Raw genomic sequence first — 27,315 nt, forward strand, 5'->3', positions numbered from 1 at the left:
GCATTGGCAAGGAATAGGTGCTGTTAGCTTTTGGATGCCACTACCTTCACAAAGACATTGCCAAGAAAGAGGAGGTTGGAAACTGAGTGGTAGTTGGCGAGGCTGCTGGTGTTAAAAGTGGGTTTTTCTAGGTTTGGCTAGACTGTTGCATTCTTTAGGGTGTCTGGTAATTTGCTGTCTTAACCATGAAGGGAGGGTAATGTCACTTGCCAAACAAAAGAACATTAAGAGCACTTGTTGGAATTCTTTACAATACGTTCCTAAAAATACACTGAATACTTTGATAGCATAATACAGTACTAAGATGGTGTAGCTTGTGGTGAAAGTGGTATGTAGCTTTTGTGGCAAAATCCAAGGATATCCTCCTCTAAGTTTTATTTTTAAATAACTTACATATGGTATATTTCTAAAGAATGAAACTTGCTTTTCTGAGTGCTGGGTTGTAAAGGTCACTTCTCCACAGGAATTAAGTAGGTTCCAGGCAGATATATGAGCTGAACTAAACTGAACTGTGAGAGTAGAGTTTGAACACTGCTGTTGTCCACAACAGTCATTAAGTTCCTGGAATCTAAAAGTTTATGTTATGCTAGCACAGTGCTAGCTATAAAAAGTTTACATGGTTTCAAAGAGAAAATGGACATGTCCATGAATCTATTGAGGGTGACTAAACAGATAGGGGTGCATCAAGATAAGTTTTAAAACTGAAAATAATTGGAACCTTGGACACTATCAGTCAGAAAAAAACCCCAACAAATACTTTAGGCCTGCTCTGTTTCTTTGTGTTCTACTGGGCATCTGCTCAGCGCTACTGCTGATGGCCAGAGGCTGCTGAAGGAAACCTAGTGTGTCAGTTTCAGTGTAATGCTGTATTAATTGCTCCCTGCAAGTCCCATAGAGATTTTATATAGCTTAAGAAGATCTAAAAAATAAGCCTTCCTTAACATGTGTTTCTTGAAATACCTGTAAAGGTGTGAGAGGGTATATACTGAAAACGGTAAATTCATCTGTTAGCCATAAGAAAATTATTAAGGGTGAGTAGAAAGAGGAAACCAGGTAGAACTACTAGTAAGCTAATGATACTGACACCAGCCATAACAAGTTGGTCTCCAGTGATACAATTTTTACTAGCCAATTCTTCACATTTTCTTGATTTTGTCCTGCTTTGTTTTTCTTTCCCTTACTTACTGCCTGATGGGCACGACTGTTTGACGTGGATAAGGTTACTTGCTACCTGCCACATGTGTGAGTTTGCTGCTTGGCAGACTTGATTTATTCATACATCAGCGTTAACATTGCTGTGTCCAGTTGTTGCCATGTTGCTCAAATCTTTCAACACAGCCTTTTTAAGCTGCTAAAATAAGAAATTCCAATACTGATAGAGTAAAATGATATCTTAATATGACAATAAGATAGGATAGACAGTTGAATACAATTTGAGGAGTCAAGAAAACTGGAAACCCGAGGTAGTGGATACTAGTTCTTACTGGTGTTTCATGTTCTTCATCTTTTGTCTTCTGGATGGAGCTGGGAGGAGAATAATCTCTTCTTGTTGAGGTCCCTTCAAGATTTCAGAGCTGTTCTTGTCCATCACCGGGGAATACAAAAGATAACATTTCAGAAGGTGCAAAGGGAACCTGACATCCCCACACAGACAGTTGTGAACCGCATTGGTAAGGGAAGACAAGTGTGTTCAGATTTTTGCTTTTATCCAAGCAATTGAGCTCAGAGGTTATTAGAGCAATGCTTCCTAGCAAGTGGGACCTGTTAGATTTTTTTTCCTGTTAGAATTTACTCCACTGTAGCTGGTCCACAGCATATGTTCATATAAATTTTGCAGACTCTATAACATCAGTCAGGACTGAATAAGGAATGCAGATGACTCAGGTTTGAGCCTGTGTACTGGTGAATATTACATTATCTGTATGGGGTGATAGACTTCTAGACAGAGAGATCGAGAAACTGTCTTTCTGCCTTTCATTCCTCCCCACTGTTTCCCTTCTTTCTTCCTCAGTAACCCATGATATGTGAGAGCATTCATCTACTGATAAGATCCTTAATCTGAATGAGGCATAGGTATGCAGATCCTCAGCTCCAGTCTCACTGCTCTGGAATTGGTTTTCCCCTTCTATTTTCACCAGAAATTTTGTTCTAGGCACCGTTTCCAAAGAAGACCTGAGTGAAATCACTATGGTTTTTTTTTCTTTATTTAAAGTAGGTGTTGCCAGAAAGCTTGCAACCAGCCTCACCTATATCTCAATATGCAAATTTCTCTTGCAGCTGTAGAGCCCCAAAGGCATTTTTGCTCTTTCATATGGGCTAGCAGCCATAGGTAGAACATTCTTTTTGGATCAAACCCTAAGAAATGTGTAATAAATTTGCCTATATATGACTGTTTTAGATAGAGGTATTTAAGATCTGAGTTTTAGAATGTAGAGTTTCAGACATAACTTCTGGAGACTAATATGGTCTCAACTTCTGTTCTCTTTTGAAAGTGCAGTAAGCAAATGTCTTTGAGTTTTGAATGACTCAGAACACAGATGGTTTCATTATTTTATTATATTGTATGTTACCCTCTTGTGGATGGAGAATTAGCCCCCTAGTTAATAGGAATGGAAGAGATGTTCCTTGGCCTCATCATTGTAAGCAGCTTTTCTTGTGGAAGGAATGATGCCATAACAGCAGTTTGGGTATTCAGATGGGATTGTATTTAAACAAACATGTACTCACCTTGCTTTTTCAGCACGGGAGTGGATATTCTGAAATGCTTGCTGTTTCCTGTATGCCTGCAGCTGTGCCATCTCAGTGATCTCCAAATAAAACAGGGTTGGGTTTGGTCAGGGCTTGATTTTGTTGTGAAGTTGTCCTTTTCCCAAATGCTCTATGAATTAGTAATACCAGTGATTGAGAGGTGACACTCTTCCTCATCAGCTTCTCAGCCCTGAGCCAGGTGGGCCATTCTGGGGGTAGTGCACAGCTGTGCTATCTGCACAATCAGAAACCTACACGGATTGTACAGTACCTTTTTCCAAGAGGAAGAGTTTTTGGTCTTGCATGCTGGTTTGAAATTTCATGTGGTGTCTACTGGTTTAGGATTACTTTTGAAATCTTGTTTGCTTCAGTTATCCTTCTTTATAATCCTACTGTGTAAATAAATGATGCTGTGATCAATTCTGATGCTATGTTAACTTCTGATGCCATGTTCACTTCTGATGTCATTGTGTTCAATGGTGAGCACATTGGGTTTTGCTTCAAAGCATGCACAGAGCAAGAAATTACTAAAAACTCTTACGTTAGCAGTTAGAATTCCAGAAACCTGCTTTGGCACCAGGATATTCCTTTTTGGTACCCGGTTGTCCTATAACTGTTAAAAAGCAGCTCCCCCAGCCTATTTTTAAAGCTTGGGTGTAGTTTATATATAACCTGAGACCCTCTAGAGTGGAAGACAGTATGTATGCATTTGTGTTAGTTACCCTTTCTGTTTCTTGTTAGGTTTTGGGTCAACTCACATATTGGATTCCAGTACATGGATTCCAGAGTTTATTAAACCAGGTGTTTACCTCTTCAAATTACTGCAGCATTGAAATATATTATAGTTCTGGTTATGAACTTGAGAGTTATCTCTTTTGTTTTTGGAAATGGCTCAGGCAGCTTCTTAGGCCCTTACTGTGCTAAAAAGTTCAGTGGAGGCAGGGAATCTTTTTGCAGCATGTTTGCTTCCTCTCCCAGTTACAACATCATTGCAACTTCTAGGAAAGAAACAAAACAAACTGTGGGTATGCAACAAGGCCAGAGATAGTCGTGCAATAACCAAAATAGCCTCATCCTCTGGACAGACCTTAGTTCAGCTGTTTCAAATGACATCATCACTGAAATCTGTGTCACTTCTTGGCTCACATTATCCACCCTTAACTGCCTTTAAGAAATTCTGATTCAGTGGAAACCTGTTTCTGGTAGTATTTTTAAGATACTGGCTTCAAAATGCATGCTGTAGGAAAACAAACTTCAAGTCTGCTGACTTTATGTTAACTTACTATGAACACTATTCAACTAATTTTTCACTACCAGTTCTAACTGCGAATAGTAGCTGTATGTGACTAGGATTTCTGCTGAAATTCAAGAGCTTCCTGCAGAAATTAGGTATTGCAGAAAACAGCGAGAGCTGATCGTTAAAAAGTCAGTTTTCAAACACTCAAACAAAAGAATCTATACAATTTAATCATTTACTCTTTAATTGTAGCACTTTCAGAAGTCTAACAAACTTGTAGCAGCAACCAGAACACTACATTGCATAAAGCTAACAGTTCTCTGTTAGTATTTTGTATACCAGGATAAAGCTTCCAGCCTTCCTTCTCACAGTAGCTCCTGATGTTGAACCTGTTTCACTGCTTAGTCTAAAAGATCCAGAAATAAAAGTACAATATTACAAATTATTTGCTTCACTGATTGGATCCCCATTACTGTTTTTAAGTTGCTCAAATTCAAGGCTGTATCAGATGTTTAATGATACCAGGAAGCAATTTTATGTTTTGGCAGTAGTCAATACACAGCAGAATGTAAACAGGTGCTCTATTCATATAAGTACAATTAAATCAGAAGACATAAAAAGTCTGGTTAAGGATTTGTAAAGCCAGACGTCACTGGTAAGCTTTTAAGTAATGTGAGAACAAGCCCTTTATATTACATGTTAGTGCAAACTGAAAATATTTTTCAGTAGGTTTAAACAACTTTTTTTTTTTTTAAATTTTTTTTTTTTTAAAAATCCATTTAAATCTTAACATGGTTAAAAGCTATACTTACAACTCAGCTCTTGAAGGCAGAGCACAGGAATAAAGTGGAAGATGTATAAGGACTAGAACAATAACTTCTACAGTGGTCAGAGGCATTATTGAAGGTTTCTACTGTTACTGACTGAGGGGAGCTTGATCAGAACCTCTACTTGGACTAACATCCTTCATTCTTGATGGCACTGATCTGGTCATTGTAGTATTGTTTAGAAAATGTATTTTTCAGAAATGAGTTTTCTGTAAAAAAAGTAAGGAGAGAAGACAGATTTTATACTTACCCTGTACAAAAACTGTTATTTATGGGTTTGGGAAATTACTGACTTTTTATACAGAATTGTACTATGGTGATTTTGGCAGAAATGTTCTTTTTGTAGAACTCAGATTTTTAAGAATAATGACAATTAGTGAAATGCATTTCAGAGTGTCATCTCTCAGGCAAAATAAGTTTTGGTAAATGACAATACTCAATGCTTATATTAGGTTTGAACAATAAAGACAGCAAAGTGCTATCATGACCAACAAAAGATACAGTAAATCCTCTGTGAGGACTACAGCAATGGGCTGTTACCAAGTGTGTTAGTTTCTGTACTGAACAGATCAGAAACACACACCGAATGCTAATTTAAGGCTCTTTAACATGTCAATGCAAGCAGTGCATTAGGAAATGCTTAATCAAAAAATCAGTAATACTTATACCGTATGGAATATCACCACATATTTTTTTTCTTGCATGCAGTGTAATAATGTGAATATGAATGTTAACTCTTAATCAGTAGGAGGTCAGCTTCACACAGCAAAAAGTCAGTGTCACACCATAAAGTCAAAATGTCCTGTACTGTTGTCCTGCTATATACAGTCTTGCTGGTTATTCTTTATTGTATGTAGAGTGCATGTTTCTGCAACAAATTACAGCAGTTTAATGGCAGAGAACATTTTTCTATTGCACAGCTGGAAGCCAAAAACAGTTCTGTAACATACCCAGCATGGATTGTTATCCTAACTAGTTAAAACTGTTGAAGTCCACTGGTGCTGGAACTGAACATACTGTGTTTATTTTTCTGCACCCAGATTCACCACTGGAATCCACCTTCTCTGTTAAAACATAAGGCTCAAAATGAAGTTGCTCAGTGCCTGTGACATAGACTTTTTATTGTTGTATCAGTTTTTTGATAATATTTTGTGACATAGAGAAAAAAATCAAACTTTTAAAAGCTGATTGAGAGTGACAATAACTTCAGTTTCCCTCTCTTTCCTAATGCCAAGTAAAACATTTGCATATATCTGAGGGCGTTGTTATTTTTTGACCATTCAAGGCAGGGGGAAACCAGGGTGAAAGACAGTGATCCATCCATCAACAATGCATCCTTCTGTGAGGAGGTGATAAGTAGTTGTATCAGTCCATAGCATAGTTTTTTCCTTGCTCACATTTCATTATTACAAGGAGACAAACACACTGTATTGCTCTTAAGGTTATGTGAGTAATCTCAGTATTGCCAGTGAGAAAACCTAATTCATGAGAGAAGGCTGATGATTAAGTAATCTCAGTATTGCCAGTGAGAAAACCTAATTCATGAGAGAAGGCTGATGATTAAACATATGCTTCTGTGTGTGTGTGCTTTCACATGTATACATCTGTGTTCTTACATATTAAATCCTACATGGGCATTTTCTTTTTTTAATATGAGCCTTAGGGTTTGCTCTCACTGTAATGATAGCTTGACTAATCTATACTTGGGTAAAGCTCCTGTCAAGTTAGCCTAACTTGAATGAGAGAAGTTGTGCTTCAAAGTAGTGGTATTTGGATAAGCAGCAGAGAAATTCAGTCTTGTCTCATTACCAGCTCCAGAGCTGACTGCATGTTTGTGCACTGGCTTTAAGCCATGCTCCACTTACAGGGCAACTGAAATCAAGAAACCAAATTTTTCTTTGGAAATCTCCCTTCCATGTACTACTTCAAACTGTTCCTGCTGAGGAAATAGTGAGAGAAGGGAAAGATGGCCACTGGTGAAGGAATTATTAGTGTGCATCTAGCTTGTCCATTCTTAGGTTAAAAAATGATAACCAAGGAAGAAGGGGAAAAAGAAACATTAACTGCAATTTTTTTATGATATGGGTATGCTAGGTTCTGTCAAATAAACAAGAAAATATTTGAGAGGCCATGTCATGTTTTCATCCATACAAAAAATGGAGAAAGGGTGCAAGAGAAGGCAGGAGATGAAAGAGAAAGGCTTTTATGTATTAGAAACTGGAGATGATTAAGTCTGCAACATCCAGGTGAAGGACAGTAAGAGAGGGAAAAGTCATGGATATGGAGGCAAGCTGTTGAAAATGAAAGGGAGAGGAATGTGAAAGGAAGTGAAGAAAAAAAGAGAGGGAGACCTGCAGAGCTACTAGTAGAAATAAAGACATGCAGGGATATCATATTAAGTGACGTTGACTGGAAGATGAGAAGATAGATTGCATTGGCATAACATCATTCAGGATGATCCCACAGGCTTATGGTGCTCTGCACGCCTACTGCACTTGCTCCTGGGATGGTTTTTCAGATGGGGAAGACTGACATATTTGCTTGTAGGTGTAACAATGTAAGAGAGATGTCAAGAAATATACTCAGTTGGATTTTTTTCAGCTAGAGTTGTCAGGTGCATTTTTTAGCTAATATCAGAGATGCTGGGTGAGGCGGCTCTGTGGGCCGAGTAGGACTGCTAGTAAGTAATGAAAACCCCTCTTTTTGCCTCTGCCTTTCTTGTTTGACCTGAAAAGTAGGTAGCAATTTCTCCAGATGTACCAAGGACAGATGTCTCAAGTGAAGTGTGCTGTTTTTACAGTCACTTCTCCAATTACAGTGGCAGTGTTTTCTTAAATTACTTGAAGATGGAAGTAGTAATTTGCAAAAGAAATCTAAAGAGAACAGTATTGAACCATTGTTTTCCAAATATTCCAATTGGCTCATCTTTTGTTTGTTTGTTTGTTTTGTTAGTTAAGACATTTAGAGTGCTTTTACTTATTCAGAGATTTCAAACAGGAAATTGACAGTGTATTTCCAAAAGAAAAAAAGCTGTGTTAATGCAGAAAAGAGACTAGAGAAACCCAGTAAGAAATTCTTAGTGCACTATCTCACACGAAAACAAATAAAAAAGTAATACTGTTGGAGTGGCTATGTGCACCAAGTATAGATCTAAATACTGATTTTGGTAAATGCAGTCTCTTGACTGAATATGAGATTACATGACATCGAGAACCTTACTGGTAGGAATTCCAACAATGCTGTGATGTCATGTAATCTCAAAATCAGTCAGGTCAGTTTATGCAGTCACTATTGATACGATACACTGACAGAAACCTGGGTTTCTCTGCTCCCTTTTTATAAAGTTATTTACTCACACTACTGAAATAAGTCTTGATTATCAGCTGTTTTTTCACTGCACTACTCCAATTTGTCTTACCATAAGCAAACATAAGCCTATACAATAATATTTGGTTTCTTAAACATAGGTTTCTAGATATATAATTCTGCATGTATATTAAACCCCACATTGAATAGCTCAGCTGTTTTTCCCAGTTCCTGCTTTTACTGAAAATAATGGTAAAATCCTTGTCCACCTCTGAGGTGGCAATGGAGGTGGCAGTGTAAAGCCACTATTTAGCAGAAATCTATGTGAGGACAGGACTGCTCTATGATGAAATTGCTTAGTCCAGCTGATACAGTTCTTAGTTTAATACTGACTTAAAAATTGAATATACTTATAAAAGGAACTAGTTGTAGACAATTTCTGGATGGTTAGCTAGGAACTGAGTTGTTAGTTTTCTTAAACATATTAAAAAATACTTTCTCCAACTCCAAGATTTTTTGTACCACCTGAATTTCAGCTCTCATTAGATTTTGTGATCAGCTTTCAGTGTCCTTTGATCTGTGTATTTTACCTCTGGGAGTCTGTTGATACTGTTAGCTGCTGTATAAACTTATTTATAGTTATTTATTAATCTTCTCATTGTACTGACTGTGGTATTGTGATCTTTTTTCAGTGTACCTTGAGGACAGTTTTGTAAAATCTGGAGTGTTCAACGTGTCAGAACTCGTGAGGGTGTCCAGAAGTAAGTTATTATTTGCATTTAATAATTTCCAAAGCCCTTTTTTTCTCTCCTCAAAATGTAAGATGCATAGGAAATGCCTATAACCATGCAGAATTTTGATATTTTTTACCATGGTATTACAGTTCATCTTGCATGTGTTTGTAATAAAACAAACAGAAGTCTTTTTTTGTCTCTTTGGTTTTTAAAGATTGAATCAGTTTGTTATGTGTCCCCCTGCACAGCTTAATAGACTGATGTGTCAATAAAATTACCATGCATAACAAAACCTTCTATTTGTTAGACTTGCAACTTAATTGCAATTAAGATTGTCCTGCACATCCTTGGATTTTGCTAAACCATCTGATTATTCTTTAGTTTGTTTTTGAATTTGTAGCTCTTAAAAGAAAAATCACAGCATGGATATAAAGGATGACTGACAATATATTATATGCTTGTGTTTCTGTTATGCATAGAACTGGCTGTAATTGAGTTTCTAATTTATAGTGGCTTGTTTTGGCATCAAAATGTTATGAACGTGCAAAAAAAGTAACATAAAATATAAATATAAAAGGACAGGTGAAGCTTTTATTGCAGAATAAAACCCCAAAATGAATAAAAATAATAAGAAGATAAATGAATAAAAATAAGAAAGAAAAATGAATATAAATAAGAAGATCTAAGAATTTGCCATAATAGTATGGCATAAAACTATGCACATCTTCACTTGACATTGCTTTCGGAGCTCTTCTTTTCTCCCTTTAGTCTCAACACTATTAAAGTATTTCTCTTAAAAATTCATTAAGAAATGAACAAAAATACTTGAAAGTTATAATTAAAAGTGTCTGCAGTGATGACACCAACATTATAACAAGTGAATGGTCAAGGAAAATATCTTTTCTGATGAGGTGAGAACAAAAACAGTGAGACAGGTTTCCAAAACTGCCTGACCAAATTAAATTAGTGAGGCTTAAGATGCATGTGTCATTTCATTTGCTGTGGTCAGAAATTAATATGCAATAATTACAATTATGTTAAGTCATTCAGCAAAATACTGAGCATTGCCATGCTGCAGTGTTAAGACATATTCTTTCTTGCTGAAGATACAGTTTTGTTGTTTTAGGAGGCTGAGGGTGTGCGAAATACAGCTTTCTTTTAGTTGTCAGGTAGTTTAATACATTTAAAAGTATCAGGCCATTCAGATTAAAAAAGAATCAATATTGTAGTTATGTTATGAAATCATAACTTCTGCAGCTGTTATACATGATATACTTCTAATAATAAGCTTTAAAGTATGTGGTTTCTGTGGTATTTCTTACCATGCATTTGTTTAACCTCAAGCCGCAACAGAGTTGTACTTTAACTGTCAGGAAAAATACAAACCTTCAGATACATTACACAACATGCAATTATTCTTATAAGTGCCAAAGGTAGTTTAAATGCAGAATGCACAGACAGTGAACAAAGGTAAATATACCAGAATATACGTAACATATAATTTACTCTTGAAATACCGAGACATACAGTACACAGACTCTGTAAGGAGGTGAAGATAATGCTGAGTGTGTGTGTTTGTGTGTAGGTGTACATATGCAAAGTAGTACCTGTGAACCTGTGACGCTAGGTGAAAGAAAAAGGAAGGAGTAAAACATGCTGTCAGAAGGCTATTATTAATACAAAAGAGTTTAAGTGGAAAAGAGTTTGTGTGTCCACAAGTTTGTTCTTTCCAGTTATCTCAGTTCTTCAATAATTAATGTTAGCTGTCCTTATAAACTCTGCCTCATTCATTATAGAAGTCCTTCTACAGAAGGTTAGACTTTGTGCCAAGGTTTGTGTTACCTTTTTTATATTGATGATTCCAGGTTATCTGTTATACAACAAACATGTCTGCATAACTGCTAAGGGATTTCTAGGGACTTGGGAAGACAATTCATTTTTTTAGATATATAAACATAGACAGAACTTGTCTGTACTTGGTCTCTGCAAAAGGCAGAAAATTAGATACATGTAGTAATATCTTGAAGTTTTTCCCAGTGTTAAAAATTAAAAGATGGCTAAAAAGATAGAAGATTATCTTTGTCTCATTATGATGATGTATTTTTCAGCACCCATAACCCAGGGAACAGGAGTGAATTTCCCAATTGGAGAGCTTCCGAGCCAGCCATATTACCATGATATGAATTCGGGTGTAAATCTACAGAGGTCCTTGTCCTCTCCACCAAGCAGGTAAAAACTTGAAATAAGTACTAATGTGAAACGAGATTTAATAGAGTAGGACAAGCAATTCATAAATACTGACAACAGATATTTATTTTATGAATTTCCTCTGATTTTGTGAGGTAGGATATTTATGTATGTTATCACAATTTATGTATGTTACAAATCTTGTAATCTGAAGTGGCATCATTATTGTCTGTCATTGCTGTTGATGATAATAACTTTTGTAAGGGTTTGAAGGGCTCACTAAATCATCTGCTAAGAGAACAGCTACGCATCCTGAAACTGCTGCTGGGATGCAGGAAGGTCTGGTAGCTGGGAACCTGCTGGCTGGACTCAGTGCTAAAGGGTGGTTGCGGACACAAAGGCTGTCATTGAGGGCTCCCACCTGGACCTCTGTCTTGAAAGATATGTTGGGACAGATACTGTTTCCTATGAAAAAGTCATTAGGTCAGGTATATAAAGACAAGGTGTCTTTATCTGTGGCATTACCCCAGCTCATGAAAGTATGTTTCCTGCCTCACCCTTTCAAGGAGCATTTCCCAGCACAGTGGGAAGACGAATAACAGAATCATTCAGGTTGGAAAAGACCCTTGGGATCATCAAGTCCAATCATCAGCCCAAATCTACAAAGTTCTCCCCTACACCATATCCACCAACAGCTCATCTAAACGACCCTTAAACACATTCAGGGATGGTGACTATTCCACTGCCTGACCACACTTTCTGGGAAAATTTTTTTCCTAATGTTCAGTCTAAACCTCCCCTGTTGCAGTTTAAAGCCATTCCCTCTTGTTCTGTCACTAATCGCCTGTGAGAAGAGACCAGCACCAACCTCTCTACAATGTCCTTTCAGGTACTTGTAGAGAGTGATGAGGTCTCCCCCCAGCCCTCTCCTCCTCAAACTGAACAGTCCCAGCTCCTGCAGTCTCTCCCCATAGGATTTGTTCTCCAGGCCCTTCACCAGCTTCGTTGCCCTCCTCTGCACTCGCTCCAGCACCTCGAGATCTCTCTCATATTGAGGTGCCCAAAACTGGACACAACACTCCAGGTGTGGCCTCACCAGTGCAGAGCACAGGGGGACTGTCACCTCCCTGCTTCTGCTGGTCACACTATTTCTGATACCAGCCAGAATGCCGTTGGCTTTCTTGGCCACCCGGGCACACTGCTGGCTCATGTTCAGGTGCTTGTCAGTGAGAACCCCCAGATCCTTCTCTCCCAGACAGCTCCAGTCACACCTGCCCCAGCCTGTAGCCATGCAGGGGATTGTTGTGGCCCAAATGCAGGACCTGGCACTTGGCCTTGTTGAAGCTCATCCTGTTGACATTGTCCCACCGATCCAATCTATCCAAGTCTCTCTGTAGAGCCTCCCTGTCCTCATGCAGATTGACACTCCCACTTAACTTGGTGTCACAGGGTCTCAATTGTTCTCAAAGGTCTTCAATTTTTCTCAAGGATTTTAAATTTTTTTCAAGGGTCTCCATGTGCTTACTACAGTCAGTTTGATCTGAGAGACCCACTTCTCTGCTTCAACATGGTTCTTTCTCCCACCTCTGGGAAAGACCCTGTTCCCTCCCTCAGGAACAGCTGGCCAGGCCACAGAGGTGGAGAACTTGCTGTACCCTTCTTCTGACTCCCAGATAATGTACTGTCTCTTGTCACTGTTCGGTTTTCTGAAACTGTCTGATGTACCATGAAAACATAAGCACTGTAGGACCTCTCATTGCCCAATATTTCTGCACTCCATTGAGTCAGGAAGAATCTGCACAGTGGGATGGGATTTAAGATGACTGCAGGGAACTGGGGTGCTCTTCCACCAGCACCTGGTGCTCCTGAGTTATTTTGCTCATATTCCCCTCTTCCATTGTATTTTCAACTTGGCAGTTCATCTACTACAGTTTAGAAATGGATAGATTAATTCTTACAGTCTAAATAATAGTAATAATAATACCACCACCATTAAAACCTTCATCCTGGTTTTCTTTGGCAGTCAGCGTAACAGCTTCAGTATATATTGTTACAAAGAAACTTGACTGCTCTCCACTGTATTGAAGTGCTGCCTCATTTTATGTAGTGTGACTTGAAATATGGGCCTTTTTGTTGTTTTTAATTAAACTAGTCTAAAATGAAAACTCTTTGTTTCAGGTTAGACTTCTTTGAAAAGCTTATGCTTTTGACATGGTGAAATACAGTAAACTACATTTTTTCCTTATTAACACATTCTGAAAAGTTCCTGTTTTATCCTGACTTTATTAATAATACTTTTCCAGTGCCTTGTTTTGCTTTCATGGTTTCTGCATAGTGTTTAACACTCTCATGACACAACCTTTCTTTGGTAGGCTACAGGAACTGGTTTCTTGGTTGTTCAGCCAAGTACTGGTAGACTTTTATGGTACCTATTCATGCCATCTCTGAAACATTAATCATGTGAAAAATGCAAGCACATACCTGCATTACATATTATTAAATAATATCATCTATGTAAGTTAATGTAAGCTCTAATAACCACTTTTTTTGCTTTGTATGCCTGAATTACTTTCTATTGAAATATTTGTTGAAATCCAAACAGTTTATATACCACTACTAGCTGCATATCATATTCACTGCCAAATCTCACATTATTTCAACAGCAAAAGACCCAAAACCATCTCCATAGATGAAAATATGGAGCCAAGCCCGACAGGAGACTTTTATCCTTCTCCAAATTCACCAGCAGCGGGGAGCCGGACATGGCATGAAAGAGATCAAGGTGAGTAACATGGGACTGTTTTACCTGGAAGTATATTCAAATATACAATAAATCTCTGTATCTGCCTTTCCATTGCTGCAATAAAATGATGGCTTTTTAGAAGGATCATTTATTTTTCTGTGTATTTGACAGTTTTGTAAATGGATATTTACAAAAAGGATATGGTATAAAGAACCACATAATCATTTTTCCATTTGGTGACTGCCTTATCAATTGTTTGTAAAGATATGAGGTATTTGATATTGTGTATGCTGCGATCATCCCAGCAGGAATTTGAGTACACTGGTTTCAAGTAAAAACCTGAACATCCCCATGCTATGGTTGATTCAACACTAGTTTACTCAGTTTTTGTTTTACCATAACAGATTCCCGTATGTGCATTTAGTCCATACTGTGTGGCTCAGAATAGGTCCAATAGGCTCTTTTCTGATGAGTCCACACAGAGCTTTGTGGGATTATATTCATATGCTACAGGGTGTTGGGAAATGTGTTTTGGGTTATCAAAAGCCAGGAACATGTTTGTGTGAAGAAAGTTATGGATGTCAAAATAGTAAAATTAATTGTCGTAACTTTCCCTCATGTTATCTTGATGCTTTATAAACCTAGATGTCAGTGTAGTCCTTCTCCTTACCTTTGTGATATGAAAACGTGTTTAAACTCACATGTATTTGAACAGTGTTGGTTAATGGATCCTGTGGCTCAGGTGCTGCAGCTGTTTGGAGAGCCTGTGAAATGTACAGCACAGTATGTAGAAGTGAAATAGAGAAAATACATGTCATTCTGTGCTTTGCTGATCTTACAGTGTTTGTCCTCCTTGTCTGCTGCTCATCGTTACTATCAGTTCTTCAGTAACTGACTGACCCTTTGTGCTCACCTAATTTTTATATTGTTTTAGGCTAAATTTGCCCTTTCATCTCCGTGTGCAAGGTAGCATATGATTGGTATTTAATTTAGTTGCCTTTTATTTTCACATTTTCATTATAGTTGGTCTCCTTTTAATCTGCTTCTGCCTACCCTCTGATCTATGTTTGCATTATTAGGCTGTTCCTCTCACACAATATTTATTAGTCTTTTTCTTTGTTGTGTCTTTTGTACTTTTTGTTTCTCATGGAGGCTCTGGTATTTTCTTATTTCTAGCTGTTTGCAACATTCACAGCTGAATTAAAAAAAAATGTCTTTCCCATGGCATTGCATAACCAAACTTAAGAACAGCAAAATAGCAGTTCTACCAGCCAGAATCTTCCCCCTTGTGCAAAATATTTTCCTCTGTGACTGTCACCTGTTTTGCCATGACGCTATTACAGTTTTTCATAAAAGATAGGATTGTACCTCAATTAATTTTTGCAGCTGTGGAGAAAAGAGCCCATCATTCCTCTCTGAAGTGTTCTCCACATATCCCCACTTGTGGAATGAAGTCCTTTTGTGCTGCTGAGTGAGCTGTAGGGGCTTCTGAGAAATGCAGTGCTGCATGGACAGCTGAGCCCGAGTCCTGTTGACAGAGCCTGTCACAGACGATCTCTATGCTTTCCAACTATCTCAATTGCTTTTTAGCTCTTGCTTGCAAAGAACTGTACTCTGTGAACACTGGATTTGTTAAGTTTCACCAGTCTTCTTCATGTCAGTAATGAACAATGTCATTGTTCAGATTGCTTGAGTAGATTTACAATGAGCCTTTACTTAATTTCTGTGCCATTGGGCAGCTAGAATTCTGGACTGAAACAGCCTTTAACTCTCTTTTTATGTTTCATAAACAAGAGAATTCCAAAAGATGAGAAAGAGAGAATAAAAGATATAGATTTGAATCAGTGTATTTTGTTTTTACTTCCTGGAGTTCACATTCCTCCCTGAATATCCTGTTTTCCAGCACTGCTGGACCTAGTGAAATTTTACCAGATCCCTGTCAGAGAGGTGGTCTTTGAGATACTTTGAGGGACTTCGTTTTTTCTGTCCTGAAGATGGTCTTTCATTCCTGCAGAGGGACAGTTGTACCACTGACCAGTCTGAAAATTGTTATGCTGGGGGAAGCATAACCCTTTTGTCCCTGATGATTTATGTTTGATTCAGATCACTTTCTGTGGTTATCCTGCTGCTGTGGATGTAATGCAGTGACTGCAATGCCTGCCCTTGGTACCTGGCCTCACTGGGAAGGGGTGTGTGACAGCTCCTGGCATATTTGTTTTGCTGGTAGTTTGTTAGATGCTTGATATCATCTCCATACTAGCATGTATCTGTGTAAAGCTCCTTTTGGACACTGAGGTCTTACCAGGATATGATATTTGTGAAAACCTATATTCTGTTTCCTTATGCCTACAAGCACAAAGATAATAGAAATAAAAGTTTGGAGGTGTTTTCTATGTCAGAGAGCTCATGGAGACCTGTGTTTCATATGAAGTTAGGCATAAATGAAAAAAAGGAGAAGCCATTTGGGATCACATTTGTGTTCATCCAGTGTAACCAGGAAATACTCATGTAGTCCCAACAGACACTGCTTTTTCAGGCAGTCTCCAAAGGTCATCAGCATCAGAAATGTGAATCATTACACAGTACCCACAAATGAGACTATGCAGAGGTATTATGTTTATAGGTAATTAGCTTCTTTTTCACTATGGAACAATTTTAACTTAGAGAAACAAAATCAGAAATAGGGTTGATAGTAAGATACAGCATTACTGATTTCAGTTTCATTGTCTCTCTTTTGAACTTGACAGAGCAAAGTCCCTAACTTCTGACCTGAAATAGATCTAATTTCTTCATCTACATACCTTCTGACCTGAAATAGATCTAATTTCTTCATCTACATACCTAAGTGTAACGTATTTTCATAGAAATAGAAATGACATAGATTTGAAAGAATCTTTTATCATGGAAGGCTTTTCATATCTTTATTTAGCTGCATTTGTAAAGTAGCAGAAGTGAGATGACAGTGCTAGTTTGGAGCTGGAGATAATCACAATAAAACAATGATAGCTAAACCAGGTTGGAATAAAGTAGCTAGGAGTTCATAGGTGTCTATGGGGTATCTAACCATTTTGATAGTGAGAATGGAACAAAGATTAATGAGTAACACAGATATACTGAGATTAAAAATGTGACAGATGAAAATTTGCAGTTGGATGGAACAGGTTAGATCAATCTTTTATTGCTGTGAGATACAAATGTCATGTACTTTAGTAGGTAAGTAGACATCAGGGGAAGAGTGATTCTGTTGTGAGCCTCATAGTTTCTATAGCTTCTCTACCATGCAAGCATGCATTGCGAGGAGTAAGAACATGACTACAGGACTACTTGTGGTTTAGCCAGGATGTCGCATTTCTAAAACTTAGAAATCTAGCCCAGCTACAATAAAATCTTTCTCATACCACACTCTACTTTCAGTTGTCAAACTTGAGACTTTGTCTTTTTGTTATTATCTGTCCTTTTGTTATTATCTGTCTTCTTCCTGTTGTACTACTTCCAAAAATGTTTTGATAAAATTTCCAGATGTTGTGTTTCATAGTCTATTTTAGGGGAGTTAGCTGTTTGAAGATGTTAATTCTGGGAAGAAATAAGTAAGCATATCTGAAAAATGGGAACTTTAGGTGGCATAATGTTGGTCAAAGACAATCCACAAAAGATTTATGAGCAATGGCTTCATTATCCAGTGCTCTAGTATTGTTATGCATGTTATAATTCAGATATAAAAATATATATATAAACCCAAAGTATATATTAACCAAAATCAGTATTACAAATAATTTTAAATTTGTATTTATTAAAGTCAGATTAGTAATCCTTTTTGGAAAAAAAGAAAAGCTTATGAAGCCATGATACTGTACTGGAGGTTTACTTCATTGACTTGCAAAAGTTTGTGAATATTTTAAAAATATATATAACCACAAGAGTATGTGTAACAGTTTTAAAAACAGAGTAAAAAAAATACTGTGGATTTACAGTGTTCTTTCTGAATTTATATACATTCAGTTATTGTGGGAAGATTCTGTAGTTTGTGCCATCATTTTTACTGTGTTAAAATACGTAAAATATGACTCTATTTGCATGATTTTTTTGAAACAGGTGTGAGGTCTTCCTGCAGAGCAAGTAGGTTTATAACTGCAAAGATGTCTCACAAACCTTATCTCTACCATTAGCTGCCCAAGTAACTAACCATCCTTCAAAAATCCCAGATTCTAAGAAAGTGAAAAGTCATCTCTGAGAATGGTTCATTACTTAGAAATAAAGTCCTAACATGCCAATTAGGAATTCAGTTTCTGCCTGCTCTCAGATCTTGTGCAGGTTATTTATTCTCTCTTGTGCCTTGGATTTTTAATTGAATGTCTTTTTATCATTTATTAATGTCTGGATCATGTCTTAATTACATTTCTACCAATGGGAAATAGATCTAAAAAGTAGTTTGCTGTAAATCTCTTGCAGTCTTCCTTTTTCCAGGTTGCTGTTACTGATTTTTTTACATGTTTCTATATTAAACAAAATTTTGAGTTCCTGCAGTAGGGTAGTAATATTTTGTGAAACACATGGAACTTGCTGCATGAGTAAATTTGCTGAATGTTTTAGAAATCCTTAGGAGGATAAAATTTTGTACAGTAAAAAATAAACCACCCCATTTGGAAGAGGAAGTTATTAAAAATATAACAAAACTGGTGACTAGTGCAGTGGATAAAAAGTACTTTGGATCTAATAGGTTAAGGGCTGTTGGTGAACACCTTGATTTATTAACTGGTAAGTAAACCAGATACTTTTTCCTTAACTCATAAGGGAATGGGAATATCAGAAGAACAGAGCACAGTGTGTGCACCTATGGCTTCCCTTTTAAAAGCTAGCTTGACAAAGTGCATTAATGTAATTGCAGACAATTTCAGTATTTGCCCTTGAGATCTGTTTAACTGTTATAGTGTTACAACACTGTCTAAGTTGTACATAAATAAAACAGGGGTTATCACCAGTGCACACTGGTCATAATAAAAATGGAGAGAGTCATGTGGATTTCTGTAGTAGTCAGGTGTCTGAAAATATTGAATGTCAATATACAATGAAGTGAATTTTAATTTTACAGTTTCTTCATCATGTTTACTCTCTTACACCTCACCCACCTCTACCAACAGTCAAGAGTCAAGATGCCAGCATACCATTAAAACTGAAACAGCTGGACCGCCTTCACCCGTTGATTGGCCAGCAGCTGTTGGACCCTCCACTTCTCAGGTCCCGACCCCTTTTGTTGGATACCCCTCTTCTGGACACTTGTCCCCTTTTGCTTTCTCCCCACCCACTGGACACTCCTTCCCCATTGAGGTCCTTCCTGATGGCTCTTTCCTTCTTGGGCCGTCTTCTCATGGACCATCAAAGATGGACGTTCTTATTTCTGAAGTGAGGGAACTAAAAGAGGAAGTAGTTAATGTGGTCCAGGAGTTGAGAACTGTAACAGATCACCTTGGCTTTTTGGTGGCCTGTGTTGGACAGAGTTCAGGATTTTTTCCAGCTCCTGGTGCTCCTTCTGAAGGTTAATGCTTTAGAAGCTCATAGTCTCCATCTAACAGATGAATTCATCTTGCAAAGGTTTTCCTTGATGAATATCTGTTAAAGGCATTTCTGTGGTTTTGACTCACTCTGAGTTCTGAAAATCCTTGTATGTCAAAGCATGTTTTTAAGCAATTTATGTCTTGTTAGTAACTTCTGTACATCTGCCTTTGTATTTTTTAATATTTCAAAATACTCTTTAAGCAATGTATACACACACATACCTTTCATTCATAGATATATATACACCTATGCACACTTTATGGATCTATCTGAATTATCTGTGTTTTTAACTAATGTAATGTGTGCACAGTAGTCAAATGCTGCCACTTGATATGTTTTCATAACTCCACATTCATAAATTGAGAGGTACTTTTCATCAAGGATAACTTTTCAAAGTTTATTTCCAGAGAAAATTCTTAGCCATGGCTTCTCTTAGCCTGTTGGCTGCTATGATGCTGAAAGTGACATCATGATAAAAAGCAACATTAGCAAGGAAGAATCACCTGGGAGGCCAGAAGTTGGGTTCTCCTCTTTCTTCCTGGTTGCAGAACAAGACGTTGGTATTGCTCAATGAATGGGCATTATGTCTGCTTATTAAACATCAGTATTTCTTCCATAATAGTTAAAACGATTTTAAAATCAACAGAGAATTGGTTTACTTCTGGTTTCCATAGTGGCAATTATACAAGAAAAATTGCTGGTATGTAAAATAAGTTAGACATTACTTCCATAAAGATGAAATGTGCTTTCTTATCCTTAGAGCTTGAAAGGCACTAGGTATAGAAAAAAAAAGTGAAGGAGATTTCAAATTCTTATTTAATTAAAAAGGAAGAGAAAGAGAAAAGAAATCCATGAACAGGACAGCAGAAATATTATCTTAAAATGAGTGAAGTTGCTTGTGCATCAATTTGCATCCTTCATTACTGAGTGAGAATGATGATGAGTTTACACTCTCCAGAAATAAAGCAACAGAGATTATATCTGGTTTTCAATGTTTAGAATGGCTTTAGACCAATTTAAAACTTGTTTATAAGTATCCTCAAATATTCAGAGTAGCAGATGAGGAAGTTTCTACTCTGAGCAGATCAGGAACCTGACTTTTCCTTCAGCCCATGTACAATTTAGTTTCTGAATTAGTTTCTGAATGAATGAAGAGTAATGAAATGTTTTGAAATACAGACAGAAGGACAAATACATTAGGAGATACAGTAGGAAGAGTACAAAAAGGTTTGCTATTTTGCTTTCCTGGAAATGGCTGTTATTTGCTCAATAAAGTCACTCTAAAAAATCTCATTCTAGGTTTTTTTGTCTTTTATTTTGACTATTATATTGTGGCAAGGCTTATTACTTAATATTTTCCATGTGTGATTAGTGAATTGAATACACTCAGGGCTAGCATATGCATCTCCCATATACATCAGTGGAAGATGTAAATGCACAAAGATATTTTTGTTGTATGCACAGCACTTACTCTGTGATGAACTTCATACTATGGCAACATCCTGTTACCTTGATGATGACCTTAGACATTCTTTGATTGAAATGAATGATAAAATGCATATCTTAATGCAAGATTTGGCCCAGGAGCTATTACGTGTAATTGTCCTATTCCAATCTTGATGAATAAGAGATCTTATTAGCATTTTTAAAACAGATTGGCTCCTGTTAGAAATTACAGGTTAAGTATTGTTATGTATGATCTAACCTATGTGGTGCAGAATATCTTCAGTTACCAAAGGAATAAGTATTTAGTATCTCATGAATCACAGGTCTCTGCACTGACTTTTTTTCTAGTTGTGGTACATCCACGAGATGGAAAAAATTAATTTAGCCCACATATTGTGCCTTTTTTTAGGCACCTCTCCTTTTTCTCTTCATTGATAGATTCTTTGTTTCTGTGCTGTATACATAGAAACATTTGGAAAAGTTCTTAATTGATCTTTTTTACTGCTGTTATGCAAACTGTATCAAACCTGATCAAAGTAGTATATTTCAGTGAGAGTTAATGATTTTATCTTACTTCAAAATCAATCACCAGATGGATCTGCTATTAACTTAATATAGGACAACTATTAAACCATCCTAAATTGTTTTCAGTATAGACTATAATAGTAATAAAAAAGAGATACCATAACCTAAATGCTTCTAAGTCAACAACTTCCCTTACACTGTTTTATCTCAAATGCCTCTTTAATCTTATTGCATTAGAAATTGGGAGTAATTTTCTGACTTTTGCAGTTAAGGTTACAACATTGATTTAATTTTCTAGCCAAGTTCCATGGATTCTCAGCATTAATGAGATGTTATAACTGTGCATTTTTCCTTGGAGTCTGGATGACTTTCTGTAGGATAATTTAATAAATGACCAAAATGTATTCTAAAGTCTTTATGATTTATTTGGCTTTTAAATTAGATATTCTCACTGTGTCCCATAATGCTCTTCTATCACAGCTACCTACTGGAATCACATCGCTTAACAATGACACATAGAGGATGAAATGGCTCAATTTCTGAAGTGTAAAGTTAAATAAAAAAAAGTGGTTGAGTACCTAATGTACACTGTAACTTTTTAAGGGTTATTTATGGCAGTGCAGAGTACTTGGAGCACCATGTGGGTTGTTAATGACAGTATATGTATTCGTTATAGTACATTCTTTGTGGCAGCAACATTGCATTTTTGGTCTCATGCTTTTTATTTCCAAAGTCAGCCTCATTACTTACAATGCCTGCTCCATGTTTAACAGGTAGCCACCCCACTGAGCTCTGAGTTACTCCTAAGTAACTTCCCATACAACATCTGATGGTCTGTGCTGGTACAGAAGTGGTTGGGTGTGCTGGTACAGAAGTGATTGGGTAAACTGAGTCTGAAGTTGTGGTAAGAAGTGAGACAGGAGAGACTGCAGAGGTGAAGTCTGGCACCCTGCTGCCAGCCCCCATGGGTCACTGCGGAGCTGGTGGAGATATTCTCACCTCCCTCCAACAGCAACACCTCAGCTCTCCATGGTCTCCATGGTGGCACGTGTGTCTTGGGGGGTCTCACAGCTGGACAGTGCTTCTGGTATGAGGCATGTAGGGTGAGAAAGGCTGGCCAGCTTTATGACAGCAGATCAATGCATGGAAAAAGAAGGGCATTTTTCCCTTCACAAGAAACAGTGCAGGTATGTTAACATAGTAATACTGGTTATGAACTGGGAGGTTTCCTGTTACTCTCTGATGAGGAGTGGCAAGGTGAGTTTGACAGATGAGAATGGTTGCCCACTGTTCTTGCAGGATAGCGTGCCATAGTTTAAGCCTAATCTTAGTAGGAATACATGTAAATCTAAGTAGGAATAATTTCTTCAGTATAGCAGTTAATTACTTACGTGTCATATACTGTCAAACAACTGTTATAGGGTTAGGTCTGTATGTCCTGTCCTACTGTGAAACATTTTTTGAAATTACTTTGGGATGTGGATGTTTTTGATATGTACATATTCAATGTCAATGCTCTAATCTGACGATCGTATCTTTTTTCTTCCTCTTTTAGAAACTGCCTTCTGCTAGAATTGAAAAATTAAAAAAAAAAAAAGAAAAGTTAATTTTAGGAAAAGTTTATGCAGCTTTCCCAATTATGCTAACTGAAATAACCATGCATTAGAATTATACTTTACAAAAGCTAGTGTATATCATTTTAACAGGAGCTGAACTGAGTTGTTTACTTTCTGTCCATAAAAAGTTGGATATCAGTAATGCAATGAAGAAATTTGGTTATCCAACTTTATACAGTTGGTCACACACATGAACAAAAAGCATTCTGCAACTTCTTTGTAAAGACCTGTCTGGGTTTTCCACCCACCCCCCACTCCCCTACACTGATTTGGGCTATATAAGGGCAGGTACATACAAACCTTCTATTTTGTGTCCAGATCACTTTCTGTTGAGGAAAAGAAAATAATCAAGGTTAACGCATTTCAGAGAATGTAACCATTGGCAATGAAGTACAGTATTCTGCAAGTGTGCATGTGGGTAAGGATGAGGAGAATGACATGTTTACTCCATTGAAAGGGTAACTGGACTCTTCATGTTTCACTTGTCTGAAAGTTCTTGTGTTTTCTTCTCCCATGTCTATTAATGCACATTAAGCAATGGAAAATAAAAAGGTGTATTTTTTTAGAAAAGATTAATAGAGAATGAACAAGGAAATCAGTTGTTTTTGTAAGAAATCTATTATTGTTTTGTTGTAGCTTTTCTGAATTGCAATATTTTTGTAGTGTTTTTCTCACCAGCTTGCAGTACTGAAAATGGCACTGGAAAAAATTCTAGTCTAGTTCCTCTTCTTAAGTTTTTCACTCCAAATCACAAAAGATAATACATTGAAATTGTTTCTTGGTTGTGAAAGGGCAAAACAGCACAAAGGTGTTTGATTAGCCTTGGGCATGGTTCCTGATAGGACAACCGGTGTCACAGTCTGAAGGACTGGGTTGTGCAATATTGGAGGTGTGCCTGTGAAAATAACATTGGCACTAAGTAGACTGATTTGAAGATGGAAGGTTGTCACATCTTTGTACACAGAAATATTCTAGTATAAAATTTTCATATGTAAAATGCTTTTCTATGGTTGATGTAGAAGCAAAAATAAAACTGAGATCAGTTTTTTAAACATGAAGAGAACAGCTCTCTTCAAACCTTAACACTGGCTGCTCCTCAAGTTCAGAACACTCTCAGCTGCTAAGCAACGTGCGTATATATATTCATGTAAGACCTCACTGATTCTCTCAAAAGTGAGTACAAAGGCCTTCACACTGAGAATTGCTATATGTGTCTCAAAGTCATGGAACAGAACTGATAATGATTTTGTTTGTCTAGTTGGTTTGTTTTGTTGATTTTCCACTCAGGAATACATTGATTATCAGAACTGATTTTTTTCATGGAAATAAATTAAGTTTTTAGGAGTTTTTTTTTTCTGGTCCAATACAAAACTTACAGTGCAGGGGAATGGGACACCAACAAGCCAATAATTAGGGCACAGATTTGCATAATGGAAGAGTTAGATGCAAAGCCTGATCTCTGCCTGATACTGAACAGGAATTCAAGCAAGTCTTTCTCTGTTCTAGGCATCAGGTATCTCAGACACCTAGCTCTTCAGACACGTCTGTGTTTCTCTCCTATTTATTCACAAAAATATGTCAGCAGTCAGCATCCTTTTTTTTTTTTTTTTTTTTTTTTTTTTTTTTGTGAAGAAGATAAATGAATTAAAATGTTTTGATTTTCAGGATTGTTGGTTTCCATCCAGCCTCAGTGCCAAGTCTTTAGGACAGATATAACAAAGCATTTTCCTTACAAATGAGAGGTGATTTGTGCTTTAGAGTCACTCAGCTGTCAATATGCAGCGTTAGGTGCCTTATTAAGACCTACAGCTGAGACATACAGGATGCTTATAGTGTTAAAGGAAATCAGACTGAGCACATGTGAAAATTGGTGATGCTGGCTCTGCCTGTGCAGAATAGTTCTGCTAGTTCTTCACATGCATAGGTGTGAAACAAAGTTGATTCTTCTGAGCACAGTGGGATTTGTGATGGTTCATCATCATCGAGCTATCTGATGTGAATTTAAAACTTTACTTAAGTTTTCACACGTGGTTCACACAGGTGTACCTACCAGTTGTGGAGGCAGTGGGGAATGAGGATGTGATGTATGTAGTGTATCCTGCCACTGGAAATTATCCCAGTTACTGCTTCTGGGAAAAGAGCAGTTCATTTAAAACTGCAGCATGAAAGGATATCTCTTATAGCTTGCTAGTGGTGCTATGGACTCCGTAACTTTCCTGCTTTCACTATGACTACACAGTAAACCAAACGTTTAATTTTGCTTTCTCTGATGGCAATGCTATACTGAGTTGTAAATGAATCTTTACAGATTGTTGTCTGCAGGAGTGTACCTTGTAAAGAAAGACTTGTGAAACGAGACAGTAGAAAAGATAATAATAAGAAGAGTTAAAGAATAAACTCTATTAAAAGAGATTTAATATTTGTTTAAGATTTCTTACACTGGTCGTGAGCATGTCTCATGAGCAAGAAAGAAAAGCTGCCATGTTGTGGTGGTGAGCAGATCAGGTGTAAAGAAAGAGACAGGTGGATGCTTGAATTTGCCCTGGATCACTGCTCGATTCCTGTCAAGTTCTAACAGGCGGCTTGACAAATGGTGTGCCAAGGTGACATTTGTCCAGGGAACTGCCTGGATGACAAGCTTCTTCAGGCTGAGTTAGAGAGGTTATTTGCTTTGATGACCCCAAGTTGGGTGGGAGTGTTGATCTGCTCGAGGGCAGGGAGGCTCTGCAGAGAGACCTGGACAGGCTGGAGCCATGGGCTGAGGCCAGCTGGGGGAGTGTCCATAAGGGCAAATGCCGGGGGCTGCCCTTGTAGCCACAACAACCCCCAGCAGTGCTACAGGCTTGGGGAGGAGTGGCTGGAGAGCTGCCAGTCAGAGAGGGACCTGGGGGTGTTGATTGACAGCCCGATGAACAGGAGCCAGCAGTGTGCCCAGGGGGCCAAGAAGGCCAATGGCATCCTGGCTTGTGTCAGCAATAGCGTGGCCAGCAGGGACAGGGAAGGGATCTGACCCCTGTACTGGCACTGGGGAGGCCGCACCTCGATTCCTGTGTTCAGTGTTGGGCCCCTCACTCCAAAAAGGACATTGAATGACTCGAGCGTGTCCAGAGAAGGGCAACGCAGCTGGTGCAGGGTCTGGAGCACAGGTCGTATGTGGAGCGGCTGAGGGAACTGGGGGTGTTTAGTCTGGAGAAGAGGAGGCTGAGGGGAGACCTCATCGCCCTCTACAGCTCCCTGAAAGGAGGGTGCAGAGAGCTGGGGATGAGTCTCTTTAACCAAGTAACAAGCAATAGGACAAGAGGGAATGGCCTCAGGTTGCTCCAGGGAAGGTTTAGACTGGATATTAGGAAGCATTTCTTTCCAGCAGGGGTTGTTGGGCGTTGGAATGGGCTGCCCAGGGAGGTGGTGGAGTCCTCATCCCTGGAGGTGTTCAGGAGTTGGGTTGACATAGCTCTGAGGGATCTGGTGTAGTTGGGAACTGTCAGTGTTAGGTTAATGGTTGGACTGGGTGATCTTGACGTTCTTTTCCAGCCTTGATGATTCTGTGATTTTGTGATTCTATGAGGACATTGCCAAAACTTACATCTCATTAGTGTTTCCTAAGGTTCTTTGGAAGTGAACAACAGTTTAATTAGAGGCTGACGTAAACATGTTTCTGCACACTTTCCCTGCAGCATTTTATCACATTAGAATTGATCAAAATTGTTGCCTTGGGCTGTCTTGAACAGCTATACATCTGGAGCACCATTTGTGCAAGCTGCTGCTGAACAGCCTACATACGCTATGCTTCACAGCAGCTCTTCTCTTCCTATGTAGACAGATCTACCTTGTTGGTGATGAGATGATCTAACTTTTTATTTGAATATGTCTGTTTTTCTTTGATGTGATGCCTTGAAATGTATAACGTGCCACCTGTTTTGTTGCATCCATGCTGTATCTCCACAGTAACATAAGAATACAGGTGATTTGGAACAACATGGAGAATTTTTATTAAAAAAAAGGCCATTTTTTCACATTTAAAGAAAAGTCTTGACAGGGGAGGCCATATTGTCTGATAAATGTTGACCTTTTGATAACTTTGTCCAAGGGTTTTTGGCATCTTTCTGCTTTTCATCTATACTAAGCATTTTTTTTCCAGAAGTCTAAAAATAAATCATGTTTGAAACTGTTTTATATTCATTATCAAAGTAACAAGAATTGGAATCTCATTGCTGAAACTACACAGACATACTAGCAAGTGGCCTATTTTTGTGACCTCTGTCCTTCATTATGTAATTATCAGTATGTAACTAAGCACTATGTAGCTACTAGACATCTCCTGATGTGGAAAAAAACAAGATGTTTTAAAACGAGAAAAATGTGTGTTTTCTATTATGTAGAAGTTACTAGTGAA

The 27,315-nt window shown here is 37.8% G+C and overlaps 1 protein-coding gene across 6 annotated transcripts in view; it reads left to right on the plus strand.

The window, feature by feature from the left end:
* Window positions 1-27,315, plus strand: part of NFIB (nuclear factor I B) — a 272,231-nt gene that overhangs the window by 201,505 nt on the left and 43,411 nt on the right. For all 6 annotated transcript variants that reach the window (XM_026866161.1, XM_026866162.1, XM_026866165.1 and 3 more), the window contains exons 4-6: window positions 8,811-8,879; window positions 10,961-11,081; window positions 13,703-13,821. In XM_026866161.1, the coding sequence (XP_026721962.1) occupies window positions 8,811-8,879; window positions 10,961-11,081; window positions 13,703-13,821 (309 nt within the window). The remainder of the gene's footprint in view (window positions 1-8,810; window positions 8,880-10,960; window positions 11,082-13,702; window positions 13,822-27,315) is intronic.

The sequence above is a fragment of the Athene cunicularia genome, assembly GCF_003259725.1.
Source record: "Athene cunicularia isolate RWA chromosome Z unlocalized genomic scaffold, athCun1 chrZ_part2, whole genome shotgun sequence".
NCBI classification, from domain to species: domain Eukaryota; kingdom Metazoa; phylum Chordata; class Aves; order Strigiformes; family Strigidae; genus Athene; species Athene cunicularia.